The following is a 23812-nucleotide window of genomic DNA, read 5'->3' as shown; positions in this document are numbered from 1 at the left end:
CCACACCACATCAAAGTCCATGTTTTCACAGACAAGGTACAGAACTTAAAAGATGCAGCAACCACTAAAAGTCACAGAAAAATCTACGCAGAAATTTTAAAAACAAAATATACAGACCACTAATTACATAGAAAGTACACAGCTTGATAATCATGTTTAATATAAAAATATCGATACTGAAAAGAGGCATTTATTAAAGATGTAATAAGTGTTTAAGTTTATCTCTGGCTACAACTTACAAATGCTACTGTGACGGCCTGTATCTCCATTTTTGTATGATTTCATCTGTTTGTCAGATTCTTCTTTAGTTCCTCCCTTCATGACCCTTACTCCATCAGAAAACATTGAGAACAGAAGATGCAGAGGTATCACTATTTCTAGCATTGTTAGAACCTGAATTGTAAGACAGAAAACATTACAAACAAAATTATTTAAATATATTTTGCACATAATACCAATGAAAAATAATTACCTGCAGCCAGTTCAATGCTTGCTCTTGAACCTGAGTTGATGTTTTCTTAAATCTAACTGATACAAATCGGTATAATTTCTTAGTATCAAATCCCAGAGGACTCATATCAGCATCCAGCATTTTGCTGAAAATGAAAATAATGATGGAAATGTAATTTTTTCATGTACATTAAACACATAAGATGTTGTAGCATGTAACTTATTGTTTATGTTTCTGACTAAATTAATCTGAATGCTAGCATTAATATATTTGTATAAGTTACTTATTGTTTCATGTTGTTGTTGTTGTGGTCTTCAGTCCAGAGATTGGTTTGATTCAGCTCTCTGTGCTACTCTATTCTGTGCAAGCTTTTTCATCTCCAAGTACCTAGTGCAACCTACATCCTTCTGAATCTGCTTAGTGTATTCATGTCTTGGTCTTCCTCTATGATTTTTACCCTTCCTGCTGCCATCCAATACAAAATTGGTGATCCCTTGATGCCTCATAACATGTCCTATCAACCGATCCTTACTTCCAGTCAAGTTGTTCCACAAATTCCTCTTCTTCCCAATTCTGTTCAGTAGCTCCTCATTAGTTATGTGATCCACCCATATAATCTTCAGCATTCTTCTGTAGCACCACAATTTGAAAGCTTCTATTCTCTTCTTGTCTAAACTACTTATCGTCGATGTTTCACTTCTGTATCTGGCTACACTCCATACAAATACTTTGAGAAAAGACTTCCTCACACTTAAATCTATACTTGGTGTTAACTAATTTCTCTTCTTCAGAAATGCTTTCCTTGCCATTGCCAATCTACATTTTATATACTCTCTACTTTGACCATCACCAGTTATTTTGCTCCCCAGATAGCAAAACTCATGTACAACTTTAAGTGTCTCATTTCCTATTCTAATTCCCTCACATCACCTGATTTAATTTGACTACATGCCATTATCCTCATTTTGCTTTTGTTGATGCTCATCTTACACCCTCCTTTCAAAAACTGTCCATTCCATTCAACTGCTCTTCCAGGTCATTTGCTGTCTCTGACAATTACAATGTCATTGGCAAACCTCAAAATTTTTATTTCTTCTCCATGGTTTTTAATTCCTACTCCAAATTTTTCTTTTCTTTCCTTTACTGCTTGCTCAATATACAGATTGAATAACATCGGGGATAGGCTACAACTCTGTCTCACTCCCTTCCCAACCACTGCTTCCCTTTCATGCCCCTTGACTCTTATGACTGCCGTTTGGTTTCTGTAAAAATTGTAAATAGCCTTTCACTCCCTGTATATGACCCCTGCCACCTTCAGAATTTGAAAGAGAGTATTCCAGTCAACATTATCAGAAGCTTTCTCTAAGTCTACAAATGCTAGAAACATAGGTTTGTCTTTTCTTAATCTATCTTCTAAGATAAGTCATAGGGTCAGTATTGCCTCACGTGTTCCAACATTTCTACAGAATTGAAACTGATCTTCCATGAGGTCAGCTTCTATCAGTTCTTCCATTCATCTGTAAAGAGTTCCATGTTAGTATTTTGTAGTTGGGATGTATTAAACTGGTCGTTCAGTAATTTTCACATCTGTCAACATCTGCTTTCTTTGGGATTGGAATTATTATATTCTCCTTGCAGTCTCAGGGTATTTCAGCTGTCTCATACATCTTCCTCGCCAAATGGTATAGCTTTTTCAGTGTTTGCTCTCCCAAGGCTATCAGTAATTCTAATGGAATGTTGTCTACTCCCGGGGCCTTGTTTCGACTTAGGTCTTTCAGTGCTCTGTCAAACTCTTCACACAGTATCATATATCCCATTTCATCGTCATCTATGACCTCTTCCATTTCCATAATATTGCCCTCCAGTACATCACCTATGTATACACTCGGCGAAGAGTTCTCGGGCTTCCAGCCGGGTGGCTGGAAGCCCGAGATCTTTTCGCCAGCTGTATACACCGAGAAACCATACATTCACCTCTATACATTCCTTCCACCTTTCTGCTTTCCCTTCTTTGCTTAGAACTGGTTTTCCATCTGAGCTCTTGTTACACTTGCAAGTGTTTCTCTTTTCTCCAAAGGTCTCTTTAATTTTCCTGTAGGCAGTATCCATCTTACCGCTACTGATATATGCCTCTACATCCTTAAATTTGTCCTCTAGCCATCCCTGCTTAGCCATTTTGCACTTCCTATCAATCTCATTTCTGAGATGCTTGTATTCCTTTTTTCCTGCTTCCTTTACTGCATTTTTATATTTTCTCATTTTATCAGCTAAATTCAATATCTCTTCTGTATCTCAAGGATTTGTATTAGCCCTCATCTTTTTACGTACTTGATCCTCTCTCTGTTGCCTTCACTATTTCATCTCTCAAAGCTACCCATTCTTCTTCTAGTGTATTTCTTTCCCCCATTCTTGTCAATTGTTCCCTAATGCTCTCTCTAAAACTCTCTACATCCTCTGCTTCTTTCATTTTATCCAGGTCCCATCTCCTTAAATTCCCACCTTTTTGCAGTTTCTTCAGTTTTAATCTAAAGTTCATAACCAATAGATTGTGATCAGAGTCCACATCTGAGCCTGGAAATGTCTTACAATTTAAAACCTGGTTCCTAAATCTCTGTCTTACCATTATATAATCAATCTGGAACGTTCCACTGCCTCCGGGCCTTTTCCATGTATACAACGTTCCTTCATGATTCTTGAACCAAGTGTTATCTATGATAAGTTATGCTCTATACAAAATTCTACCAGACAGCTTCGTCTTTCATTCCTTACCCGCATTCCATAGTCCCTACTACTTTCTCTTCTTTTCTTTTTCCTACTATTAAATTCCAGACCCCAATGACTATTAATTTTTTGCTCTCTTCACACTCTGAATAATTTCTTTCATCTCATCATACATTTCTTCAATCTCTTCATCATCTGCAGATCTAGTTGGCATATAAACTTGTACTACTGTGGTAGGCATGGGCTTCATGTCTATCTTGGCTACAATAACACAACCACTATGCTGTTTGTAGTAGCTTACCCGTGCTCCTATTTTTTTTTATTCATTATTAAACCTACTCCTGCATTATCCCTATTTGATTTTGTATTTATAACCCTGTATTCACCTGACCAGAAGCCTTGCTCCTCCAGCCACTGAACTTCACTAATTCCCACTATATCTAACTTTAACCTATCCATTTCCCTTTTTAAATTTTTTTAACCTACCTACCCAATTAAGGGTTCTGACATTCGACACTCTGATCCGTAGAACACCAGTTTTGTTTCTACTGATAACGACGTCCTCCTGAGTAGTCCCACGTGGAGTTCCGAATGGGGCACTATTTTATTTCCAGAATATTTTACGCAAGAGGATGCAATCACCATTTAACCATACAGTAAAGCTGCATGCCCTCAGAAAAAATTACAGTTGTAGTTTCCCCTTGCTTTCAGCTGTTCGCAGTACCAGCACAGCAAAGCCGTTTTGGTTAATGTTACAAGGCCAGATCAGTTAATCATCCAGACTTTTGCCCCTGCAACAACTGAAAAGGCTGCTGCCTCTCTTCAGGAACCACATGTTTGCCTGGCCTCTCAACATATACCCCTCCATTGTGTTTGCACCTATGGTACGGCTACCTGTATCGCTGAGGCAGACAAGCCTCCCCACCAATGGCGAGGTCCGTAGTTCATGGGAGGGGGGTTATTGTTTCATACATTGTTCAAAATCAGTCTCTAATTTAAGAATTATTTATACAGGGTGTTGAATCAAAAACATCAGTTATTTTGAGGGATTGTAGTATTCACTGAAACAAGAAAAACAACTCCAATAAAAACATGTCCAGGAATTCACACTATTTGTGATTCAAACACTTGTCTATATTAGGAGCTGAAAGACATTTGGTTGAGGTAGTGAGCACAGTCATCTCATTATTCATTTATCATCAGTTTGAACAGTGTGTTTTGATGACTTTCTGCATCACAGTACAATCAGCACACATCAGTCTCGCAAGGGACACGTACACCTAAAGGGTTACTGAATTTGCTCATTTTTTCACAGTTGTAGTACATACTGAGATGGAAGAAATGATGCTGTAGTACAATGCTGTTCTCAAATGTTTGAAAGAAACTGAGATTCAAAGCCTTATGAGCCTGTTGAGTATCGTACAAGAGCATTGACCATCAACTTGTGACATTAGCCCAACTGGTCAATGTTGCAGACAAAAAATCTGCCCATGGTGTTAAAGTCTCTCCACTCACTTTTTTTCTACAATTAGATGAAACACCTTGTTAATACAACAATTCATGTTTCTTCAGAAAGGTACAATAATGATGATAATTGTAGTGGTACATATGATGCAAGGTTTAACAAGAAATCATTATGAAATGAACATACACACACACGCACAGATATATCTGTGTGTGTGTGTGTGTGTGTGTGTGTGTGTGTGTGTGTGTGTGTGTGAGGCAAAAACATTTTCTTTTCCAGCCCCTGGCACATAGGATGCCCAGTACAACAAGTATATTGATTGTGTGGGAACAGTGTTGGCTTGTCAAAGGAAGACATAGTCAGGGAGAGTGGGTCAATAAAATAGACAAAGAGAGGGGGAGGAGGAGATGAAAAGACAGAGAAAGTTGGGAGGAGGAGATAGACAGATAGAAATAGGAGGATGAGATGGATGGACAGAGTTAGAAAGAGGTTGGTGCAGAAAGGAGGAGGAGGAGGACAAGGAGGTGTGTTCTGTATAAGTGTCAAATGAACATGAGGATGAAGCTGTGGGAAAAATAGTAGTTTATCAGTACATTTAAGTGCATATCAGGATGTAGTCATATGATGCTATACCTGCTTTTAATGATCTTGTTTCGATCTGTTTGTCAAGTGATCTTTCACAGAATCCAAAGAAAGTCTGGTTATATGTAAAGGCTGTTAGTGGTACGAAAGTCAGTGTGCAGTCCCTAGTGAGTGAGACAGGAACTGAAATTGAGGGTAGCAAAGCAAAAGCTTAAATGCTTAACTCAATTTTCAAATGTTCCTTTACAAAGGAAAACACAGGATAATTCCTCCAATTTAATCCTCATAGCACTGAAAAGGTAAATGAAATAACTATTAGTGTCAGTGGTGTTGAGGAACATTCGTTAAAAGTGAACAAGTCTCCATGACCCAATGGAGTCCCTGTGAGATTATATGCTGAATTTGTGCTGATTAGCCATTTTTATTGCTGTAATCTATCATAAATCTGTCAAACAAAGAACTGTGCCCAGTTACTGCAAAAAGTCACAGGTCACACCTGTCTACGAGAAGGGTAGTAGAAGTGATCCACAAAACTACTGTCCAATATATTTGACACTGACTTGTTGCAGAGTCTTAGAACATATTCTGAGCTCAAACATAATGAGGTATTTTGAACAGAATGACACCCTCAATGCCAACCAGCATGGATTTCGAAAACATCAATCATGTGAAACCCAACTCACACTTTTCTCACATGACATACTGAAAGCTTCAGATCAAGGCAATCAGGTAAATGCTGTATTTCTTGATTTCTGAAAAGCATTTGGCTCAGTACAACACTTATGCTTATTGTGAAAAGTATGATCATATGGGGTGCCAACTGAAATTTTTGACTGGATTGAAAAACTTTTTGCAGGGAGGACGCAACATGTTATCTTGGATGGAGAATCATTATCAGATGCAGAAGTAACTTTGGGTGTGCCCCAGGGAAGTGTGTTGGGACCCTTGCTGTTCATGTTGTATATAACTGATCTTGCAGACAATATTAATAGCAAAATCAGGCTTTTTGCAGATGATGCAGTTATGTATAATGAAGTAATAACTGAAAGTAGCTGCATAAATATTCAGTCAGATCTTGATAAGATTTCAAAGTGGTGAGAAATTGCCAATTTGCTTTAAATGTTCAGAAATATAAAATTTTGCACTTCACAAAATGAAAAAACTTAGTACCCTATGACTATAATATCAATGAGTCACTATTGGAATTGGCCAAATCATACAAATACCTGGATGTAACATTTTTTAGGGATATGAAATGGAATGATCACATATGCTCAGTTGTGGGTGAAGCAGGTGGTAGACTTCAGTTTATTGGTAGATTTGCACTCAGCCACCAAAGGAGATTGCTTAAAAATCACTTGTGTGACCAGTTAATCTGTGGAAGAGTGTCACAGAGATACTGAAGGGACTGAACTGGAAGACTCTTGAAGACTGGTGTAAACTATTCTGAGAAAGTCTATTAACAAAGTCTCAAGAACCAGTTTTAAATGATTACTCTAGGAATATACTACAACCCCCTACTTATCACTCTCACAGGAATCATGAAGATAAGATTAGAATAGTTACTATATGCACTGAGGCATTCACACAATCATTTTTCCTGCACGACATACGTGAATGGAACAGGAAGAAACCCTAATAACTGGTACAATGGGATCTACACTCTGCCATGCACCTCAAGGTGGTTACCAGATTATAGACATGGATGTAGATGTAGATTTAGCTATAGACATACACCATATTTGTAATGTGTGCATGAATGTATTGATAATTAAATGTTCATATCACCTTGGTTCCTTATTACACTCCATGACAAATGTTCCAGAGTCACTATCATTATTATTATTGTTTCTTTCTGAAGAAATGTGATTCATTGTATTGATACAAGAGTTTGGTAGAAGATTAGAAATTTGGAAAAAGATAGAGATGATATTCAAATATAGTACATGAAGATGTTTAGTCTAATGGATTAGCCAGTTATAGTAATGCTGCTGCTTGACATCTGATGTTCTCATATGATACTCAGCATGCTCATAAGAGTCTGACTTGCTGATTTCTTGAAAATGCTTGTTGGGTGCATCATACTAGAGCATTGTGCATTACATCTAGATACATGTTACAGTGATCGGTGTCTTCTTCCCTTGTGATCATTAGGTAGTCTGCAGTCACTAGTGTGGTATTGTAATATGTCATATTAGTGTGTGTTACTGCACAGTAAAATTACCCACAACTGTGGGTATGTATCACTGTGTCTGATCTATTTACGTAAATGACTTTATGTTTATGCTTACTGTTACTGTTCTCTCTTTACATAAAAATAGTTCAATGCATCTTCCTTTCCCTTTTACATCACTTGTTTCCAGTGGAAGTCAACTACTTCACTGATATGGTGGATATGATTTTCTGCTATGGATTAGCATATTAAAGTAGTTTGTAAGTTCATGCCTTCTATCCTGTAAAATATTGATGTGCAGTATACCATCTGATAAACTATTCAGCCTTCTTTTACCATGTCTTAGGATGAGAGATTCCTTAGCACACCAATATGTGAACAGTGCAACACCTTACTCAATTTTCATGCTTGAAATGGAGTCACATGTGCCACATTTACTGAAAAAATCCTGGAATCAGTAATTTATGATTAGCACCAGTGAAAAATTTGTCACCCTCTTTCTTGCCAGTACTTCATGAACAATTACTGTATCCATACTAACTTCAGCATGTACAAGCTCTAAAGCCTATGGCAGATTACAGTTGTTATTTTTTATGTTATGTTGCAATGGAATGTTTATTACAAGTGTTTATGAATAGTGTAGCTATGGGATGCCATTAAACTGGGCCTGCTGTAGTGGTTATGTACTGGAAACCAAATGAATGTCATTTAGGTTTCAGGATAAAATTTTTACTATGTGGATTTCAATGAAATGATTGATATTCAATGATTAAAAACCAACCTTTGCGCTTTCTGTATAACCTATCAAAAACAGCACCTAAAATCACTTACTAGGTCCATGAGGGCTACAGATTTTATCTTGAGTGTTTCTTATTTCACTCATTTTGAATCTATGACATAGGTTCAACACTAGGGTTGAGTGGCATATTAGGGTCTCCTGTATGTGGGCTTAGCAATTCATAGTGTTTTTTCCACCTTTAATGGAGACAAAATTATGAACATTAGTTTTTTTGCAGAAAATTCATGAATCTAAGATCCACTTACTCTACAAATGGTATAGCATTTTTTTCATTTTGAAACTGTAATATCATTATACATTGTAGAACCTTGATATAGAATCATGAATAATGATGTGGTTGCCCTTTTGGTTGTCATGATAAGTACCATATTTCAAATACATTATTGACATATTAATAATAAATTTTTCATTCAACAAATTGTTAATAAATACAAATGTTTGTCCAACTGTTAAGTCTCTATTTCTAAACAAATTAGAAAGAACTCCAAATACTCCCAACTTGCTAGAAATGAAATACAGTAATAAATACTATTTATTCATAGAAATATGAGCTTTTTACACTTTCATTCTCTTCTGAAATTCTGTTAGATATCATATGACTATGGCAGCAGGAGAAATCTCAGTATAAGCAATTACAATTAGGACAGAATAGAGGATCTGTTTGTAAGGAGACTGGCAGCATTCTTAAATACCTGTAGTTGAGGATGCTTGAGGCACCTTTGTTTCATATTATATTGTTTTATATCCATCTATAAGAGGGTGACATGGACTGTAAAATGTTATTTATAGTATACTATTGTTTCATTAGGCCTGAGTACAGGAACAGCTTTGCCTGTTTCTCCTCAAAAACACAATATTACTGAGTGATTTCCTCACAGACAGGTATACCATTTTTTAGTTTGATTTTACAGGACATTTAAGCAGTTAAAGACCTTAAAACAACAGGCAATAGTGCAAATAATTCCAAAACAGAAACATCACATAAATATATTCACTATTCTTATTTGTTCCCAATATGCAGTTATTTGCAAAGAAATAATTTTGCCACGAAGAGCACTAGAACATGCACAATGCTTACACAGAAATGAGCACATGGCATCTGCTGAAGGAAAGTGTGTGCATCACCTGGAGCAGTGCAATATGCTACCACTAGTATTTACACATCCAAAGCATGCTGTCACCAGCATTCACTTACACCAAGCATGTTCCCATAGTGCAGATCTACAGTCTGCAGTGAAAGTGAGATGGCTTTTGTTTGACAATGCTGACAATAGTTTCCCAAATGAAGGTAGTACTAGAATAATGCTTTCAAGATCTAGTGTCCATGTGGGATACAGATGACAGAATCACTAGGTCAAGATTCATTCTCTTAAGCAACTGAATGTAGGTTATAGAGTAATTTTAGGAAAATTACTCTATAGTTAGGAGAGTGACATAGATTAATGTGGTTTACCTAGGTCACATGTTTATGTGTAACCCATTGTATAATTGATAAATGAGGATACAAATGCACTTGTTAGTTTTTCTGATAGTATTTCTCATTGTGTCCTAATATTTTGAACAGCAGATATCTGTACATACATACATATTATAAAGGCTAATGCCTTGCTGATGCAGCCATTCTCTTCTGTCATTGGCCATTCATTTCAGTGCCATGTAATTGTCACAGCCTATCCTCTTGTCCATGTCTTCCAAATACTTCTTTCTAGCCCATCCTCTTACTTTCTTTCCTAACACTTTCCCTTCAAGAATGTTATTGACTGAAGTATTGTATGACATGTCCAGCAAATTTTATTTTTCTCTTTACCATCTCCTTGAATAATCTACTCTCCTCATTGACTTCCCTTAAGACTTCTAGGTTGGTTTTTCTTTCCATCCAGCTAATTGTTGTCATTTTCCACCATATCCATATTTCAGCAACTTCAAGTCAGTTCCTTTCCAGTTTACTCAGAGTTCTACTTTCACTCCCAAATAGCAGTGTACTCCATACAGATGATTTTGCAAAGGATTTGGTGAGTCTTTATTCATGTTTTTACTAGTTAAAATGTTTTCTTACTCATAAATGCCTATTTCACCAATGCAGTCCTTCTCTCCAGTTCCATTAAGGACCTATTGTCCTCTGTCAGTACACTACCAAGATAACTGTTGTTTCACCTGATTAGTTCTGACCTCATCAATTTTCAATTGGTTTGAACTTCTTACATATTTTTTATACTACCATTACTTTCATTTTCCATTTGTTCACTTAATTTAAGAGTATCTGGTAGGATGTACAGCATTCCATTCATGTCTTTTTTGGACTCTGAAACTATTATGATGTCATCAGCAAATCTGATACAATGTATCCTTCCACCACTGAATTTTATTCCCCTTCATGATATGAGTAGCTTCCTCAATGAGTATGAGGAGGTGTTCAAAACAAAAGGGATGAAAAACACTGTGAGTATATTTGAAGTCTTTATACAGAATTGATCACCAAAGTCTGATCGCAACTATCCCACTGTTTCATAAGATGAAGGATCACATGTTCACAGAATTCATGTGGCTGTTACAGGAGCCAGTCTTCTTCTGTATCCTTCAGTTTGTCATCTGAGTCGAATTTCTTCACTTCAAGATGTTTTTATAGTAGACCAAACACACAGGGTGACATGTCCAGGCTGTGGAGTGTGATGCTTAAGCTGCTCCCACTTGAACTTGGCCCATTACACTTTATGTGGCCTTGGAGATCTGTGGACACACATTATTGTGGACTCCCTCCATGAACAGCCCAGGCTGTTTGCTCTTGATGGACATTTGTAGGCTCTGGAGTGTCTCACAATATACGTCACTGTTAATGGTATTTCCATGCTCAAGGAATTCAATGAATATTGGACATCGGGTGTTGAAAAAGATGGTGAGCATCACCTTACCTGCTGAGGGCACAGCTTTCAATTTTTTAGGAGGAGGTGATGATGCATGCTTCCATCGCATGCTGTTCTGTTTGGATCTAGCTTACAGTGATGACACAGCTCCCATCACCAGTGACAATCTGCTCCAGTAATGCAGGTCTTCATGATACCAGAACAGGTGTTACAGTGCTAGTGCCATATGCAGTTCCTTTTGTGGTTTACTGAGCTTCTTTGGAGCCCACTGTGTGCACATCTTCAGTGAACCCTTTTTGTCATACATAATTGACCACTTTGTTCCAACACTGGTCCCCACTATCACTGTCAGCATTAGCATTGTGACACGCTGATCACTTCTCACCAAGTCATTCACCTTATTGATGAGTTCAGCCGTGGTTACCATGCTTGCATGACTTAGTCTCAGGTCATCGCTCAGACACTCCTTGCCTTCATGAAGATGGGCACTCCACTTTCTCACTGACTTGTCAGACGCATAGTCTCCCCAGTATACAACCACCATCTGGTGATGAATATTGGTTGGTTTAACTTCTTCCACAGTCAGAAATTGGATAACACCTCACTGCTCCTCAGTCATTGAATTTTGCGATGTGAATGCCATGATGTCCTCACGTGCACTGACACATCAAACAGACAGAACACACAGTTCCTATTTTTCATCTGTCCCATGAGCCCATGCATGTACACAACTATGGTAGACACTACATTTGCATCACTAGATGTCTCACTACATTATCCCAAAATAGGATATGCAAATTTCAATTGATCTGGTTGTTAGAATGTTTTGTAACCTTTCTTTTCAACACTCCTTATACAAAGATAGGGGATATCATTATCCAACTATTTTTCTAATTCTGGCAACTTCCTCTACCTTATTGATGTTTATTTTTGTGCTTTGGTTCTGATAAATTTGTTTAATCATTCTTCTACCCTTCTAGTGCAGCCCTACTTTCTTCATAGATCTAAAGAGTTGCTCACAGTTCGCATAGTCAAAAGTTTTTTCTGTGCCATTGAAGGTAAAATAAGTCCATATATTCACATCCATCCTTCCCTGCAATAGCATGTGCAAGACCAAAATTGCTTGTCTTATTCCTCTGCCTTCTCTAAATCCAAATTGGTCTTCTCTCAGATATTTACAGACATTTCCTTTTATCAATTTACAAAAGCTGCACACTGCATTTGCATCCATCCCCTTCCATCCCAACTTGTCCCAACTTGAAGTGGACAATTTTTGAAGACAGACATAACCCATCCCTAGAAATTCTATTAATGAAGTTTCAAGAAATGGCATTACTTATGACACTAGGAATGTACTAAAAACCTTACATATTGCTCACATAAGGATTGTGAGGATAAGATTACAATAATTACTGCATGCACAGAGGCATTCAAACAAGCATTCTTCCCATGCTCCATATGTGAATGGAATGTGAAGATACCCTAATAACTGGTATAATGGGACATACCCTCTGCTATGCACCTCATCGTAGTTTGCAGAGTATAGATGTAGATGCTGATGCAGAGTGTTTTGGAGGCATGGAATAACAACAACAGTATACGACAAGGTGGTCAGAAGCGGTCTGAAAAGCTGTTAATGGTGTTGCAGAGTAGGTTGTGCTGATAAATAACTGTCAAGAAAAAAATTGAATATGTTGTGCTGTTTCTGAGTTATGTAGCATCAAAGTTAGCCAATCAGGCCATTGAATATGCAAATTGAAGATTCAATTTATTAGTGTCTGTTGTTCTCTTAGTGTAGATGACAGCACACGAGACTGCTCAGCCGTTGGCTTGGGTTTGAGACTTGCTAGTATCCCACGTCCAATTTTTGTATTGGTCTTTTGTTCAGTTTCAGGAAACCAAACAAAGAAGAAATTTGGCAACACAATCTCTGGCAGGCCACTTGAATTTGCGCATGCAATGGCCTGGGTGGCTAACTTCCATGCTAATTAACTCGGAAACAGGACAACGTATTGAATTCTTTTCTTAACAATTATTTCTCAGGACAACTACACTGCAACACCATTACTAGCTTTCCAGACCGTTTCTGACCACCTTGTATAATTGGTGCAGTCAGGTGCCTTTCCTAGCTTAGGTATAGTAATGGTTCTGCATTGTGTGAAGTCTTCTGGTTTGATTCCTCTTTCATAGGAGTCATTTATTACTCAAAATAATGAATGATAAATTTCTTCAGTTATATTTAACAAGCAGTACATCCCAAAAATATCCAACTTACTATGATGTTTGTCTCTCTAGCATGGTATGTGTAATAAAATGTTTAAAAAGTTACCTTAGCAGCATTTTTAATTCTGGTAGTTCTTTTCCTGGGACATCATTTACCATAGCTTCCATCCAGTGTGGCATAATATAATCCCAAATTTCTATGGTAATAACTTCATATGGTACAAGACAGAATAACCTATTTAAACCATCCTTCAGATGAGCTGTACGTGACACAAGCGTGTCCCTGTAAAATACATGTAAATGACAAAAAAAGGTAAATAACTATATACTGTAAAGCTAAAATGGAGTAACTTAATTTTACTTTAAATGAAAACAAAATATTCTTGTTCGATATAGATCCTCAACATTAAGATCGTCAGTATATAACTTAGCAGTATATAATATATGCCTCATGTAAATTCATAGCACTAGAATGGAATCAGTATGGTGCTGTAGTTGCTCTGTCCCTATGAATTTTTTTATAAAATAAAAAATAAAAATAAACAGTATCATGTTTGAAGAACCAAAGATTTATTATAAATACACAATCACTTGGTTATAGCACAGACATAGCCATAAAGGTGTAAATGGAGAACAAACACAGCCACAGCAACTCACTCTTTCCATAACCTACAGTTCCTTGTGACAGTTACAGTGGTGTGCACGTGACTACAGATTACTCTTGACAAAATAACACTGAATAATACCCAGAGGCAAAGCCCAGCAGGAAATACCACTCACTGAAACAGGAATATTTAGACCAGTAGTGTGCATAATGTTCTGGCAATACTGCCCAGCAAAGAATTGATTTGCACTATCTCCATTTTAGTCATACCATGAAACTGTATGAGTCATCAGAAACAATACCATTGGCATCAGCTAAGTGGTGTGCTCATGACATTTGGAGTTGAGCAGTTTTCATAGGCTCATAGGGAGGGATGATGGAGCCCCATTATTGTTCAGCTGGTGTGGACCTTTGTTGTGCACTGACAGTATTCTCTTGATATTTGTTTCATTGGTAACGGCTAATGGTATCTCAGTATTGCTATTAACTTAATGTGGGAGGTCGATGGCCAAATTGATGACATTGTCTTAGGGGATCTGCTGAGTGTCCATGTCTCATGTGCCATGTGAATGAGTAGCAATGAATGAGGTAACACCTGAAAATGTGTTGGTCGATTCTAGTATGAGTGGTGTGCAAGCAGAGTATGCCTCTGATTGGTAATGGTGCAGGGCAGTCTGGTACTGACATATGTCAGGGGTACAATTTTCATAATGGCTAAGAAGGTACAGACAACTTTCATATGTTCTTGATGTGAGATGGAGGAATTGGTGGTTGATATAACCACAGTGGGGCATTGCAAACAGTGCACACTGCTGAGCCCTGTATGCACGAGGCTGTCTTCTAAGGCATTTACTGTGACTGCAGATGACCCTAGGCACTTCCCAAAGAATCTATACCATTCTGCTGAGCCAGGTGAAAGGCTAATAGGCAATGTAGGTACCAGCATGATGATGACATAGGTAGCAGGAATAGCAGTGTAAAGGATACCAGCTATGAAGGCTCTCTGCTTAGCTTCTGTCACTGGCTAATGCACAAATGTATGTATCAGGTGATCAAAAAGTCAGTATAAATTTGAAAACATAACAAACCATGGAATAATGTAGATAGAGAGGTAAAAATTGACACACATGCTTGGAATGACATGGAGTTTTATTAGAACCAAACAAAAACAAAGTTCACAAAATGTCCAACAGATGGCGTCGTTTGGTGATGATCGTGTGCTCAGCCGCCACTTTCGTCATGCATGGCCTCCCAGGTCCCCAGACCTCAGTCTGTATGATTATTGGCTTTGGGGTTACCTGAAGTCGCAAGTGTATTGTGATCCACCGACATCTCTAGGGATGCTGAAAGACAACATCCGACGCCAATGCCTCACCATAACTCCGGTCGTGCTTTACAGTGCTGTTCACAACATTATTCCTCGACTACAGCTATTGTTGAGGAATGGTGGTGGACATATTGAGCATTTCCTGTGAATAACAACATCTTTGCTTTGTCTTACTTTGTTATGCTAATTATTGCTATTCTGATCAGATGAAGAGCCATCTGTCGGACATTTTGTGAACTTTTGTATTTTTTTGGTTCTAATAAAACCCCATGTCATTCCAAGCATGTGTGTCAATTTGTACCTCTCTATCTACATTATTCTGTGATTTATTCAGTTTTCAAATTTATACTGACTTTTTGATCACCCGGTACATAAAAATATCTTGAGCTCTGATTGTGAGGAAATGAAGTTGGATATTATTTTAGACATATAAATTTATATAATGCAGACAAGTCATTCTGCCTCATCATTAGTTTGAAGATGAAACTGAGTTGATCTTGAGTGGATTATTTTACTTTGTCCTAGAAAGTTTTTGAACTGTTGTGATACAAACTGAGACCTGTTACAAATTTAAACTGCCATGATCACAATATTGTGATCAAGATGATTCAAAATTTATGATAAATAATATAAGTCACTGTGTTCCTCTCATCTGATGATATCAGGTCTCACAAATAAACAGAAGTCCATTACCAGACACAAGTGTCTGCAGTGGTCCATTAATTACAAAAATCTTGGATAATTCCTTGATCACAGATCTGTTGTAGTGTATAGTCTCATGTTGATCACATATGGAAAACTAAACAGTGTATCCATGACAAGAAGGTACAATGATTTGAGGAATGATTCTGCATAATCAGAATCAATGTAGTGTGCCACGAAGGTGAAGGGGTGAAGACTGAATTGAGAAAGTTGTGGTTCTAAGGGCATGGCTGCAAGTGAGCATTAAATTTTCTAAACCAGCTGAAAACCCCAAGTAATGACATGCCAATAGGTAATATTACTTATCCTGGTTATCATCCAAAGACCCTTTTGTGAAATTCCCTGTATATGTAGTCTTGAGGAGCGTGTAGTGATAACCTGTTGCCAGCCTGTTGGGCAACTTATTAGTGAGGTATTTCTGAGTGAAAAAGGTCCACAATGCAGGGCCCTGGTGGGCACAATTCTGTCAGTAAAGTTTTTCTGTACACATAGGGTCACAATTTGTAGCCCCTGGGATGGTTTGTGGCATTATGCAAAAATTATCTACATAGAACCAAGATATTTATCAAATTAGTACCAAAATTCGTATGTGTTCTCATGGCATCTGTCTTAGGATGCATCATAGCTAGATACGGTGATGTTTGAAAGCTTTGCTTCAGTACCTGAAAAGTGGGGTTCTATTCTTTAGATATTCTGAATGTAACATATTTATGTCATAATTGATTTAGTAGGTGAATTAAACTGACTGTTTTAGGGGTACAAAATGCTGCATTTATTTTAGTTTCAAACCTATTTCTTGTGAAATCATTTGTATGTCCTTTAGATGCTCCTATTGAGGTTTCCCAGTCTCAATGATTTTGTCCAGGCAATTTAAACTATTTTAACTATCCTGGCACAGTTGCTCCAAAGAGCATTGAAAAATTGGGGACAAACATCTAAACCCAACAGGTAGCAGCTTGTATCCATAGTGGCCAAATAATGTGTTTATTAAAGTGATGTACCACAAAAATGTGTCTACCAGGAGCTCAATGTACCAGGTAATTATAATTAAACTGACAGTGCTCTGAGTGCTGCAGTGCAGGCTGTATACATCGCAGGTGCTGAAACCCCATAGGTACATTCATTAATTGGTGTGTTTGCGAAGTATGTTGAAAAAAATAATAGATCCACTTTCTGCCCCCAGATGAAAATATGGCACTGTAAGCAGTCAGAAGGAGGGTGGGTGCAAGAAAAGGGAAGGAATGATCAAACACATGATAGCAGTGGTTCTGGTACATTTATTAGTACACGGTTACAAGTTACAACATGAGTTCAACATGGTCTCCTGACTTACCATCTCGCTGTCATCACCTCAAAGAAAAATGGGCTAAGAATGAAGGATCTTGTGAAACCACATCACACAGCCACATAAGATGGGTGCAATGGATTTTCCTGCACAACTCATGGTGGAGTAGAACCCCATATGTAACAATTCTGTGCCTTCACATCACTATGCAGAGTAAAATGTGCCTTGTCCATCCAAAGAATGTTCCCAAACCACACATTATCAATTTTCATGTCCACCAAAAAAAAAATGAAAGGCAATATCAGAGTGTTGTAGCTTTTCTTGGGGCTTCATATGGTGCACATTCTGAATCTTTTAGGGATACCAGAGTAAATGTGCCTCAAAATCTTTTGAATTGTTGACCAGGGGGAAGAAATTCTCATGACATGGGCTGAGCACTGGCAGCAGAATTTGAGGCAGATGCTGCACGATCCACTACAGCTAAAGTAACTTCATCAACAACTGCAATGGGAATGCGCCCTCTCCCTCTCCCTGCTGCACCACCTAATTCGCCTGTTTCTTCAAATTTCTTGATCATATTCTTTAGCACATTTATTCACATTGGACCTCTTTGTAGCCGTTTCTATCAGTGATATTCCCACAATTCTGTGCTGCTGTTACCAGCAGTGCACCAGTTTCTTCTCAACAGCCATTGTGCTTTCCACAAAAAACTTAACCTTCTTAATCCTTTACACCAATGATCAATTCACAAATGAAATAAACATGCATCTTCAAGCGATTAACAGCATACTGGTGTCAAAGCAGGAAACATTTCACATTCTGACTGCTTACAGCAGCATATTTTCATCTGGCTGCAGAAAGTGGAACTACTATTTTTTTCAGTGTATTCTGTAAGCACCCCGATTAATGAACTTACCTATGATGTTTCAGCATCTTGCAATGGACACAGCCTGTACTGCACCACTCGCAACACTGTTGGTTTAATTATCACATCCTGATACCTGTCTGCTAAGTCTACTTAGAAGAATTGTTTCCCCACTGTTGAAGTTCATCTGGATGAGTGATTGGGTAGGATTATGCACTGATAGAATATCCATTTGATTTTTCCACTGTAATAATTGGCACAGCCAAGCTGCTGGCTGTGATAAGCTCTATAGCCCCCATACAGTGTAATCTAAGAGTTCCTGCTTCAGATAATCATGGATAGTAAAGTGCAAGGGTTTTGTCTAGAAAAATTTAGACAGCCTCAATGTGATGTGGGTTTTAAGGTGAGCTGCATAAGCAGACCTAGAGATGAATAGTGAGGCATACTTTTAATAGTGATTGATACTAAGTTTACAGAATTATGTGTTTGAGGAATGAAAGTCATGAAGGCATCCAAGTCAAAGATTTTAGTGCCATTTCATGAGGTAACAATGATAAAGATAATGTTTCACAAGATATTTTTGGAAACACAGTCTTCTCAGATTTGTCATCCTACTGAAGTTACATTTTCATTCCAGAGGGGATAGGTTTGGTATCCCTGCCCAAGGATAATTCTGAGTGCAGCATCCTGTCAGAGATCCCAATAATTTTCAGTGACAGTTACCATTGCTGCCTGACAGAGGTGGATATAGCATGTCACCTGGAAAAAGCCTGTGATGCAGTTACCAGTATATAGGAGGGCACAGGAGCTGCAGATAGTGCTGGTCCAAAAAAAACTGTCTTGTACACAACATACATACAGGTTTTGTTTAGGTTATTAAGTTGGGTTGTTTTGACTATCTTTCTCTGGTTATGTTAAGATATATTCACAATGATTTCTGCTTTGTCAAAAGCTTCAATGTGTGTTGCCTCTCACGCTCTACAATTGCCAAACTTCATTGTTCTGTTCCACAAGGGTGTGGTTCTCAGTCACCATAGAGTAAATCTGAGCATGATGTACATATTTCATCCTTAATGATGGATAGAAAAGTGGGGACAAGGATTTTCATTCCCAGTCATTTGCACTCATGCATCCAAAGGTCTTGAGCTTTGACAGCAGCAACTTTTGCTGCATCAACAATGTCAACAACAACATCAGCAACAAATAATGTGACAATAGACCCAGCAACAGCAGGAGCAGCATCACCAGCAGCTCCAACAACTGCTGGAGTTACATGCTGATTCAGCGTGGCTGTTTTGTCTGCAAAACTAAGTGGTTTTGGTTACAGCAACATCTCCAGTCATTTGTTTTGATGAAGCTAACTAGAGCTGGGAGTTGTATTTACTATGTTCTGAATTCCATTGTATTGCAAGTAAAACTCCTCATACTAAACAGTAAAGTTCATTGCTTTTGTCTTTGATTAGTTGTCTCAAATATGTGACTGCTCTCAAACCCAGTTCATTAATATTTCAAGAACCTTGTGAACAGCTGGCCAAATATTATGGTCATCAAACACACATTGTGGCATCTAGGTTGAAGTTTAACCAATGTTACAAACAGCTTGGGTTGCAGGCTGCAAGGTTTAGTGCATTGCCATAACTTTGTGTGTAAACAGTGCAGCATTTTCTATGTTGAATTGCTAATTAATGATACAGTTATGTGGTTAGCTCATGACAAAGAAGTGACATCTAGAGCACTGGGTACTTGAGACCCAAGCTTTGCTGACATGTTCAAATTTTCTAAATCATTTGAGAGAGTTGTCACAACCTAGCATACATTAAGTAATGAGTTAGAAGTAAGTGAAGTACCTCACTTCATCAATCACTCATCTAATGACATTCTGTTGCCATCATCTTCTATATTGTGACAGATGTAAGACTGTAGTTACTGATTCATCTCTCCCATCACTGAGCAAGAATCAGTTGCATACCCTTGGTCATAGCATCTCCCAGACCATGGCATTGCATGAAAATATCCATAAAGGGACAGTCCTATAGTCATATTTAAAATGTGACAGGGACCACAAAAAAGTCACTGCTCCCACAGAGATGCAGTGGGTGTTTACTGCAACAATGATTGACACTTGCATTTTGTGTGTCAGAAAACATCATGTTGATGCTCGTCATCACAATGCCATTTCATCAACGGAGAAAGCAGTCCAAGAAAATCTTAATAGGCTGATGCTTACACTCACCATAAACAGTCAGTTGGTTTTATTTCAAGTGGATATGGGAGCTGTATTGTCACTGCTCAATAGACACACATACAGGTAGCCTGAGTCACCATAAATGCAGAGACACATAGGCAAGTAGTGTTCAGCTGCAAACAGAATATTTCTCTGTGATATCAGTTAGCAGAAACAGCTATGTACAAAAATGTAGTGTGTGTACTGAAGTTTTTAGTAGTAGATATGTCTAAAGCTACTAACATTTTTGGACTAGTCATTTTCACCTTGGCTGAATTCAAAATTGTGTGCTTTGTATACCTAATGTCAGAAGCAATTCCATTTCAAAATCTACAGTCATTATGCACTAATTGTAAACAAATGTTTGAAGCATCATTAGGCTGAGCAAAGAATTTTTGTTCACATATCTATAAAACTGTCTGCAGTTCCTAAGTTTTGTAGAGCTCAATCAATGCCTTTCACCAAGGGGGGTGCTACGAAGACAGAATTAGATAGGCTTCATGATAAGAGGGTCATTGCAAGCCAGTGGATGAAACTCATGGTTTTTATTAAAAAACCAAATGGTGGCAATTTCAAGTCCATGATAAATGCATACTCTAACATAGAGTTATATCCAATTCTTTATGGAGAGTACTTACTAACTAAGCTCACTGGAAGTCGCTGATTTTCTAAAAGAGATTTAAGAGACTTACAACAGCATCTGGATGTGGAATTGCAATAGTTGTTAGTTCTTAATACACTGCTCAATATATGTCAATATAAGAGGCTACCAATCTGAAGTGGTATCTTCTCAGCAATATTTCAGAAATATCTGGAGCTGTTACTTCATGGAATAATGTAATGTGCAAATGTATCTATATGGCATCATAGTAAAGAGGACAACATGTGAGTAAGACCTAAAAATATTGCTGAAACTTTTTGAAAGGCTCCAGGGAAACACCTTGCATTTTCAGTTTGTTAAATACAGTTTATTTGTTCCCAGTATAAAGTATCATGCTCATATATTAAGTAGAAGTAAAATGAGGCTCACACAGGGTGCTTGTGGACACAATCACTAAGTTACTGGCACCAATATTCCCTCTATCACACCAGTCCATATTCAAACCTGGCCATTTTTGGCTCTACACACTAATTACAGGTGGGGAGGCATTTGGTATCTCTGTTTAAGGCCAATATTGATATCAGTGATTGTCAGAGATCCTAAGAATCTCCAATGACAGAGTCATCCCATGAAACCTACCAGAGGTGGATGAAGAATGTCACCTGGGTGGAGCCAATGACACTATGAGCAATATATAAAAGAGTGTAGCAGGGACAAAATCAGGGAACTGAGAGAGCTGTGTCCTTGGAGTCTTTTGTCTGCCATGCTTCAATAAAACCTTCTCAGTTTACAAGCTGCATCATTCGAATGAGATGGCTTGTAAACCAAGAAGATCTCATTGAATTGAGAGAGCTGCAGTCAAAAAAATATTCTGAGTCAGCCTATTTTACTATGTTCACCAACAGTCATGGGCTTCTACAAGTGTATGTGAAACAATGAATGCAGATTGGTGAGCCAGTTAGACAAATGAGCATGGAAAAAATTTTGGGATCTGCAAATTCTACTCTAATTTGGAGGATCTTAGTTAAATAAAAAATTGTTGTACTTCATTTGTCTGTATGTCCAATATGGCTGTTTAATACTGTTCATTCTTTCACACAAAGTTGCAGAAGCACACAAGTACTGGTGGCAAAAATTGCGTATACTGATGGCAAGCGAATATATTTTTATTACAGGCCTCCCAACATAGTGTGAAAACTGGAAATCACTTAATTTTTTCCCAATTTGTAGGGATTGTATGCTCATTTCAGCTTGTTCATCAAGATTAATTAGTACAACAACAGTGGCACTAGATCACAGCTGTTCAGTGGACAGTGTGTTGAGTATTGAAATGGCAAGGTAACTGGATGCAAGACGACCATTGGGTTCGTCATGATTTACTATTGGCTCTGTTGTAACAGCAACTGGGACGGTCGCAGGGTTGAAATGACAGAAAGCGCGGCGGGACCTGCGGAGAGGCCCGCGAACAACAACACAACGGGAGAGGACGGACACGACCAACGAAGGACAGAACGAACAACAACAAGATTGAACAACAGAGTCACAGAAACCTAACAAACATGTCCACTCATACACAGAACAAGAAAGTAAGTAAGCTGTATAATGTGAGGCGATGTGTCCACAGAAGTATGCGAGGTTAGATTGGCTGGCTGAGCAAGAGGCAGGGGCTTAAGTTGTCTATCAGGGGCGCTGCTATTGGCCACTGGAACCATGTGTTCCACTCTGGTGCCTTCACACTAAAAGTGGGCCAGGAGGTGTGCGCCGCCACAGCTTACAGCGTGATGGTGCAGAGACCTCTAGGGGTCTTCAACGTCCATGACGTATGGCGGGGATTCAAATTCCGCAGCACACGGCACCAGAGGCTCTCTGTTGAAATTACATTTTCTTTGACAAATACAGCTTTTCACATTTGGTGATTGAACTTACAAATACAAGAAGTGTCATTTATCCTAGTGTGTATTATCTAAAAACACTATTAAAAGTGAATAATATAGTGTGAGTAATTAAAGGTATAAAATGAGATTGGTTGCCACTAGTGTGGAGATATCATCACTCCACTGTGGTATCGAGCATGAGCCAGAGCTCATGCTACATCAGGTGAGCTGAGGGAGGAGTATGTGGACTTAAGCAATGCATCAGGCATTATCAGCTGCCCAGCTGTTTCAGACAGTTTTGGCCCCTCTGCAGATATAATTCTAAAAACTGTCTGAAGATCTGCAAAACTACTCTTCAGTGTAGTTTCTGAGAAGCTGTTTTAGGGGTACTCCCAACAATGAGATCTGTAAATTCCAACTATGCTTCTTCTTTTGAGTGAATTTTGCCATTTGCTAGTATGTCTAATCAAGAAGTCAGTGGTGGTAGTGAAGTATGAGAACTTCCTATTACCCTTATAACTGGAGACTGCATACAGTGTGTGGTGTGCATACTGTAAGACCTTCAGTACACACACCATCAGATTATTTGACTTGTCACTCTAACGAAGTAGGCGAGTGTCAGCAATATGTCTCGTGGTCTTATCGTGGCATGTTTATCTTCTGCCATTAGGTCAGATGATAGAAATGTCAGTTGCACGCTTAGAGCAGCAGATTGACGCTAAGCAAATTTAAACAGAACTTGATTAATTTTCACACACATTTATTAAAATAATAACAAGCATAAAAATTACTTAACTTGGTTCTGGATGCTATTTACAATTGACAATCTGAAGTTCCTTTGGTATTGGTACGTTAATCTTATTCTCACATATATCTCTGATACTTGATAAAAGTGTCTATACATTTATCTTCATGGCTATATACAGGAATATGGTAATCTGATTAGGCGCAGACTGAAACTTGACTATAGACTGGTACAGACAAATGTAGAACTCGTACAGACTGGTACAGACTAATGCAGACTGGTACAAACTGGTGCAGACAAATGCAGACTG

At 38.2% G+C, this 23812-nt stretch overlaps 1 protein-coding gene across 1 annotated transcript in view; it reads right to left on the bottom strand.

The window, feature by feature from the left end:
* Window positions 1-23812, bottom strand: part of LOC126248502 (protein unc-79 homolog) — an 875350-nt gene that overhangs the window by 657877 nt on the left and 193661 nt on the right. The window contains exons 12-14 of the mRNA XM_049949540.1: window positions 13382-13558; window positions 473-596; window positions 240-393 (exon numbers count right to left, since the gene is read on the bottom strand). Coding sequence (XP_049805497.1) covers window positions 240-393; window positions 473-596; window positions 13382-13558 — 455 coding nt within the window. The remainder of the gene's footprint in view (window positions 1-239; window positions 394-472; window positions 597-13381; window positions 13559-23812) is intronic.

Source organism: Schistocerca nitens, chromosome 3 (genome assembly GCF_023898315.1).
Source record: "Schistocerca nitens isolate TAMUIC-IGC-003100 chromosome 3, iqSchNite1.1, whole genome shotgun sequence".
Lineage (NCBI taxonomy): Eukaryota > Metazoa > Arthropoda > Insecta > Orthoptera > Acrididae > Schistocerca > Schistocerca nitens.
The sequence above is the reverse complement of the archived record's forward strand: the minus strand, read 5'-3'. Positions and strand labels throughout refer to the sequence as shown.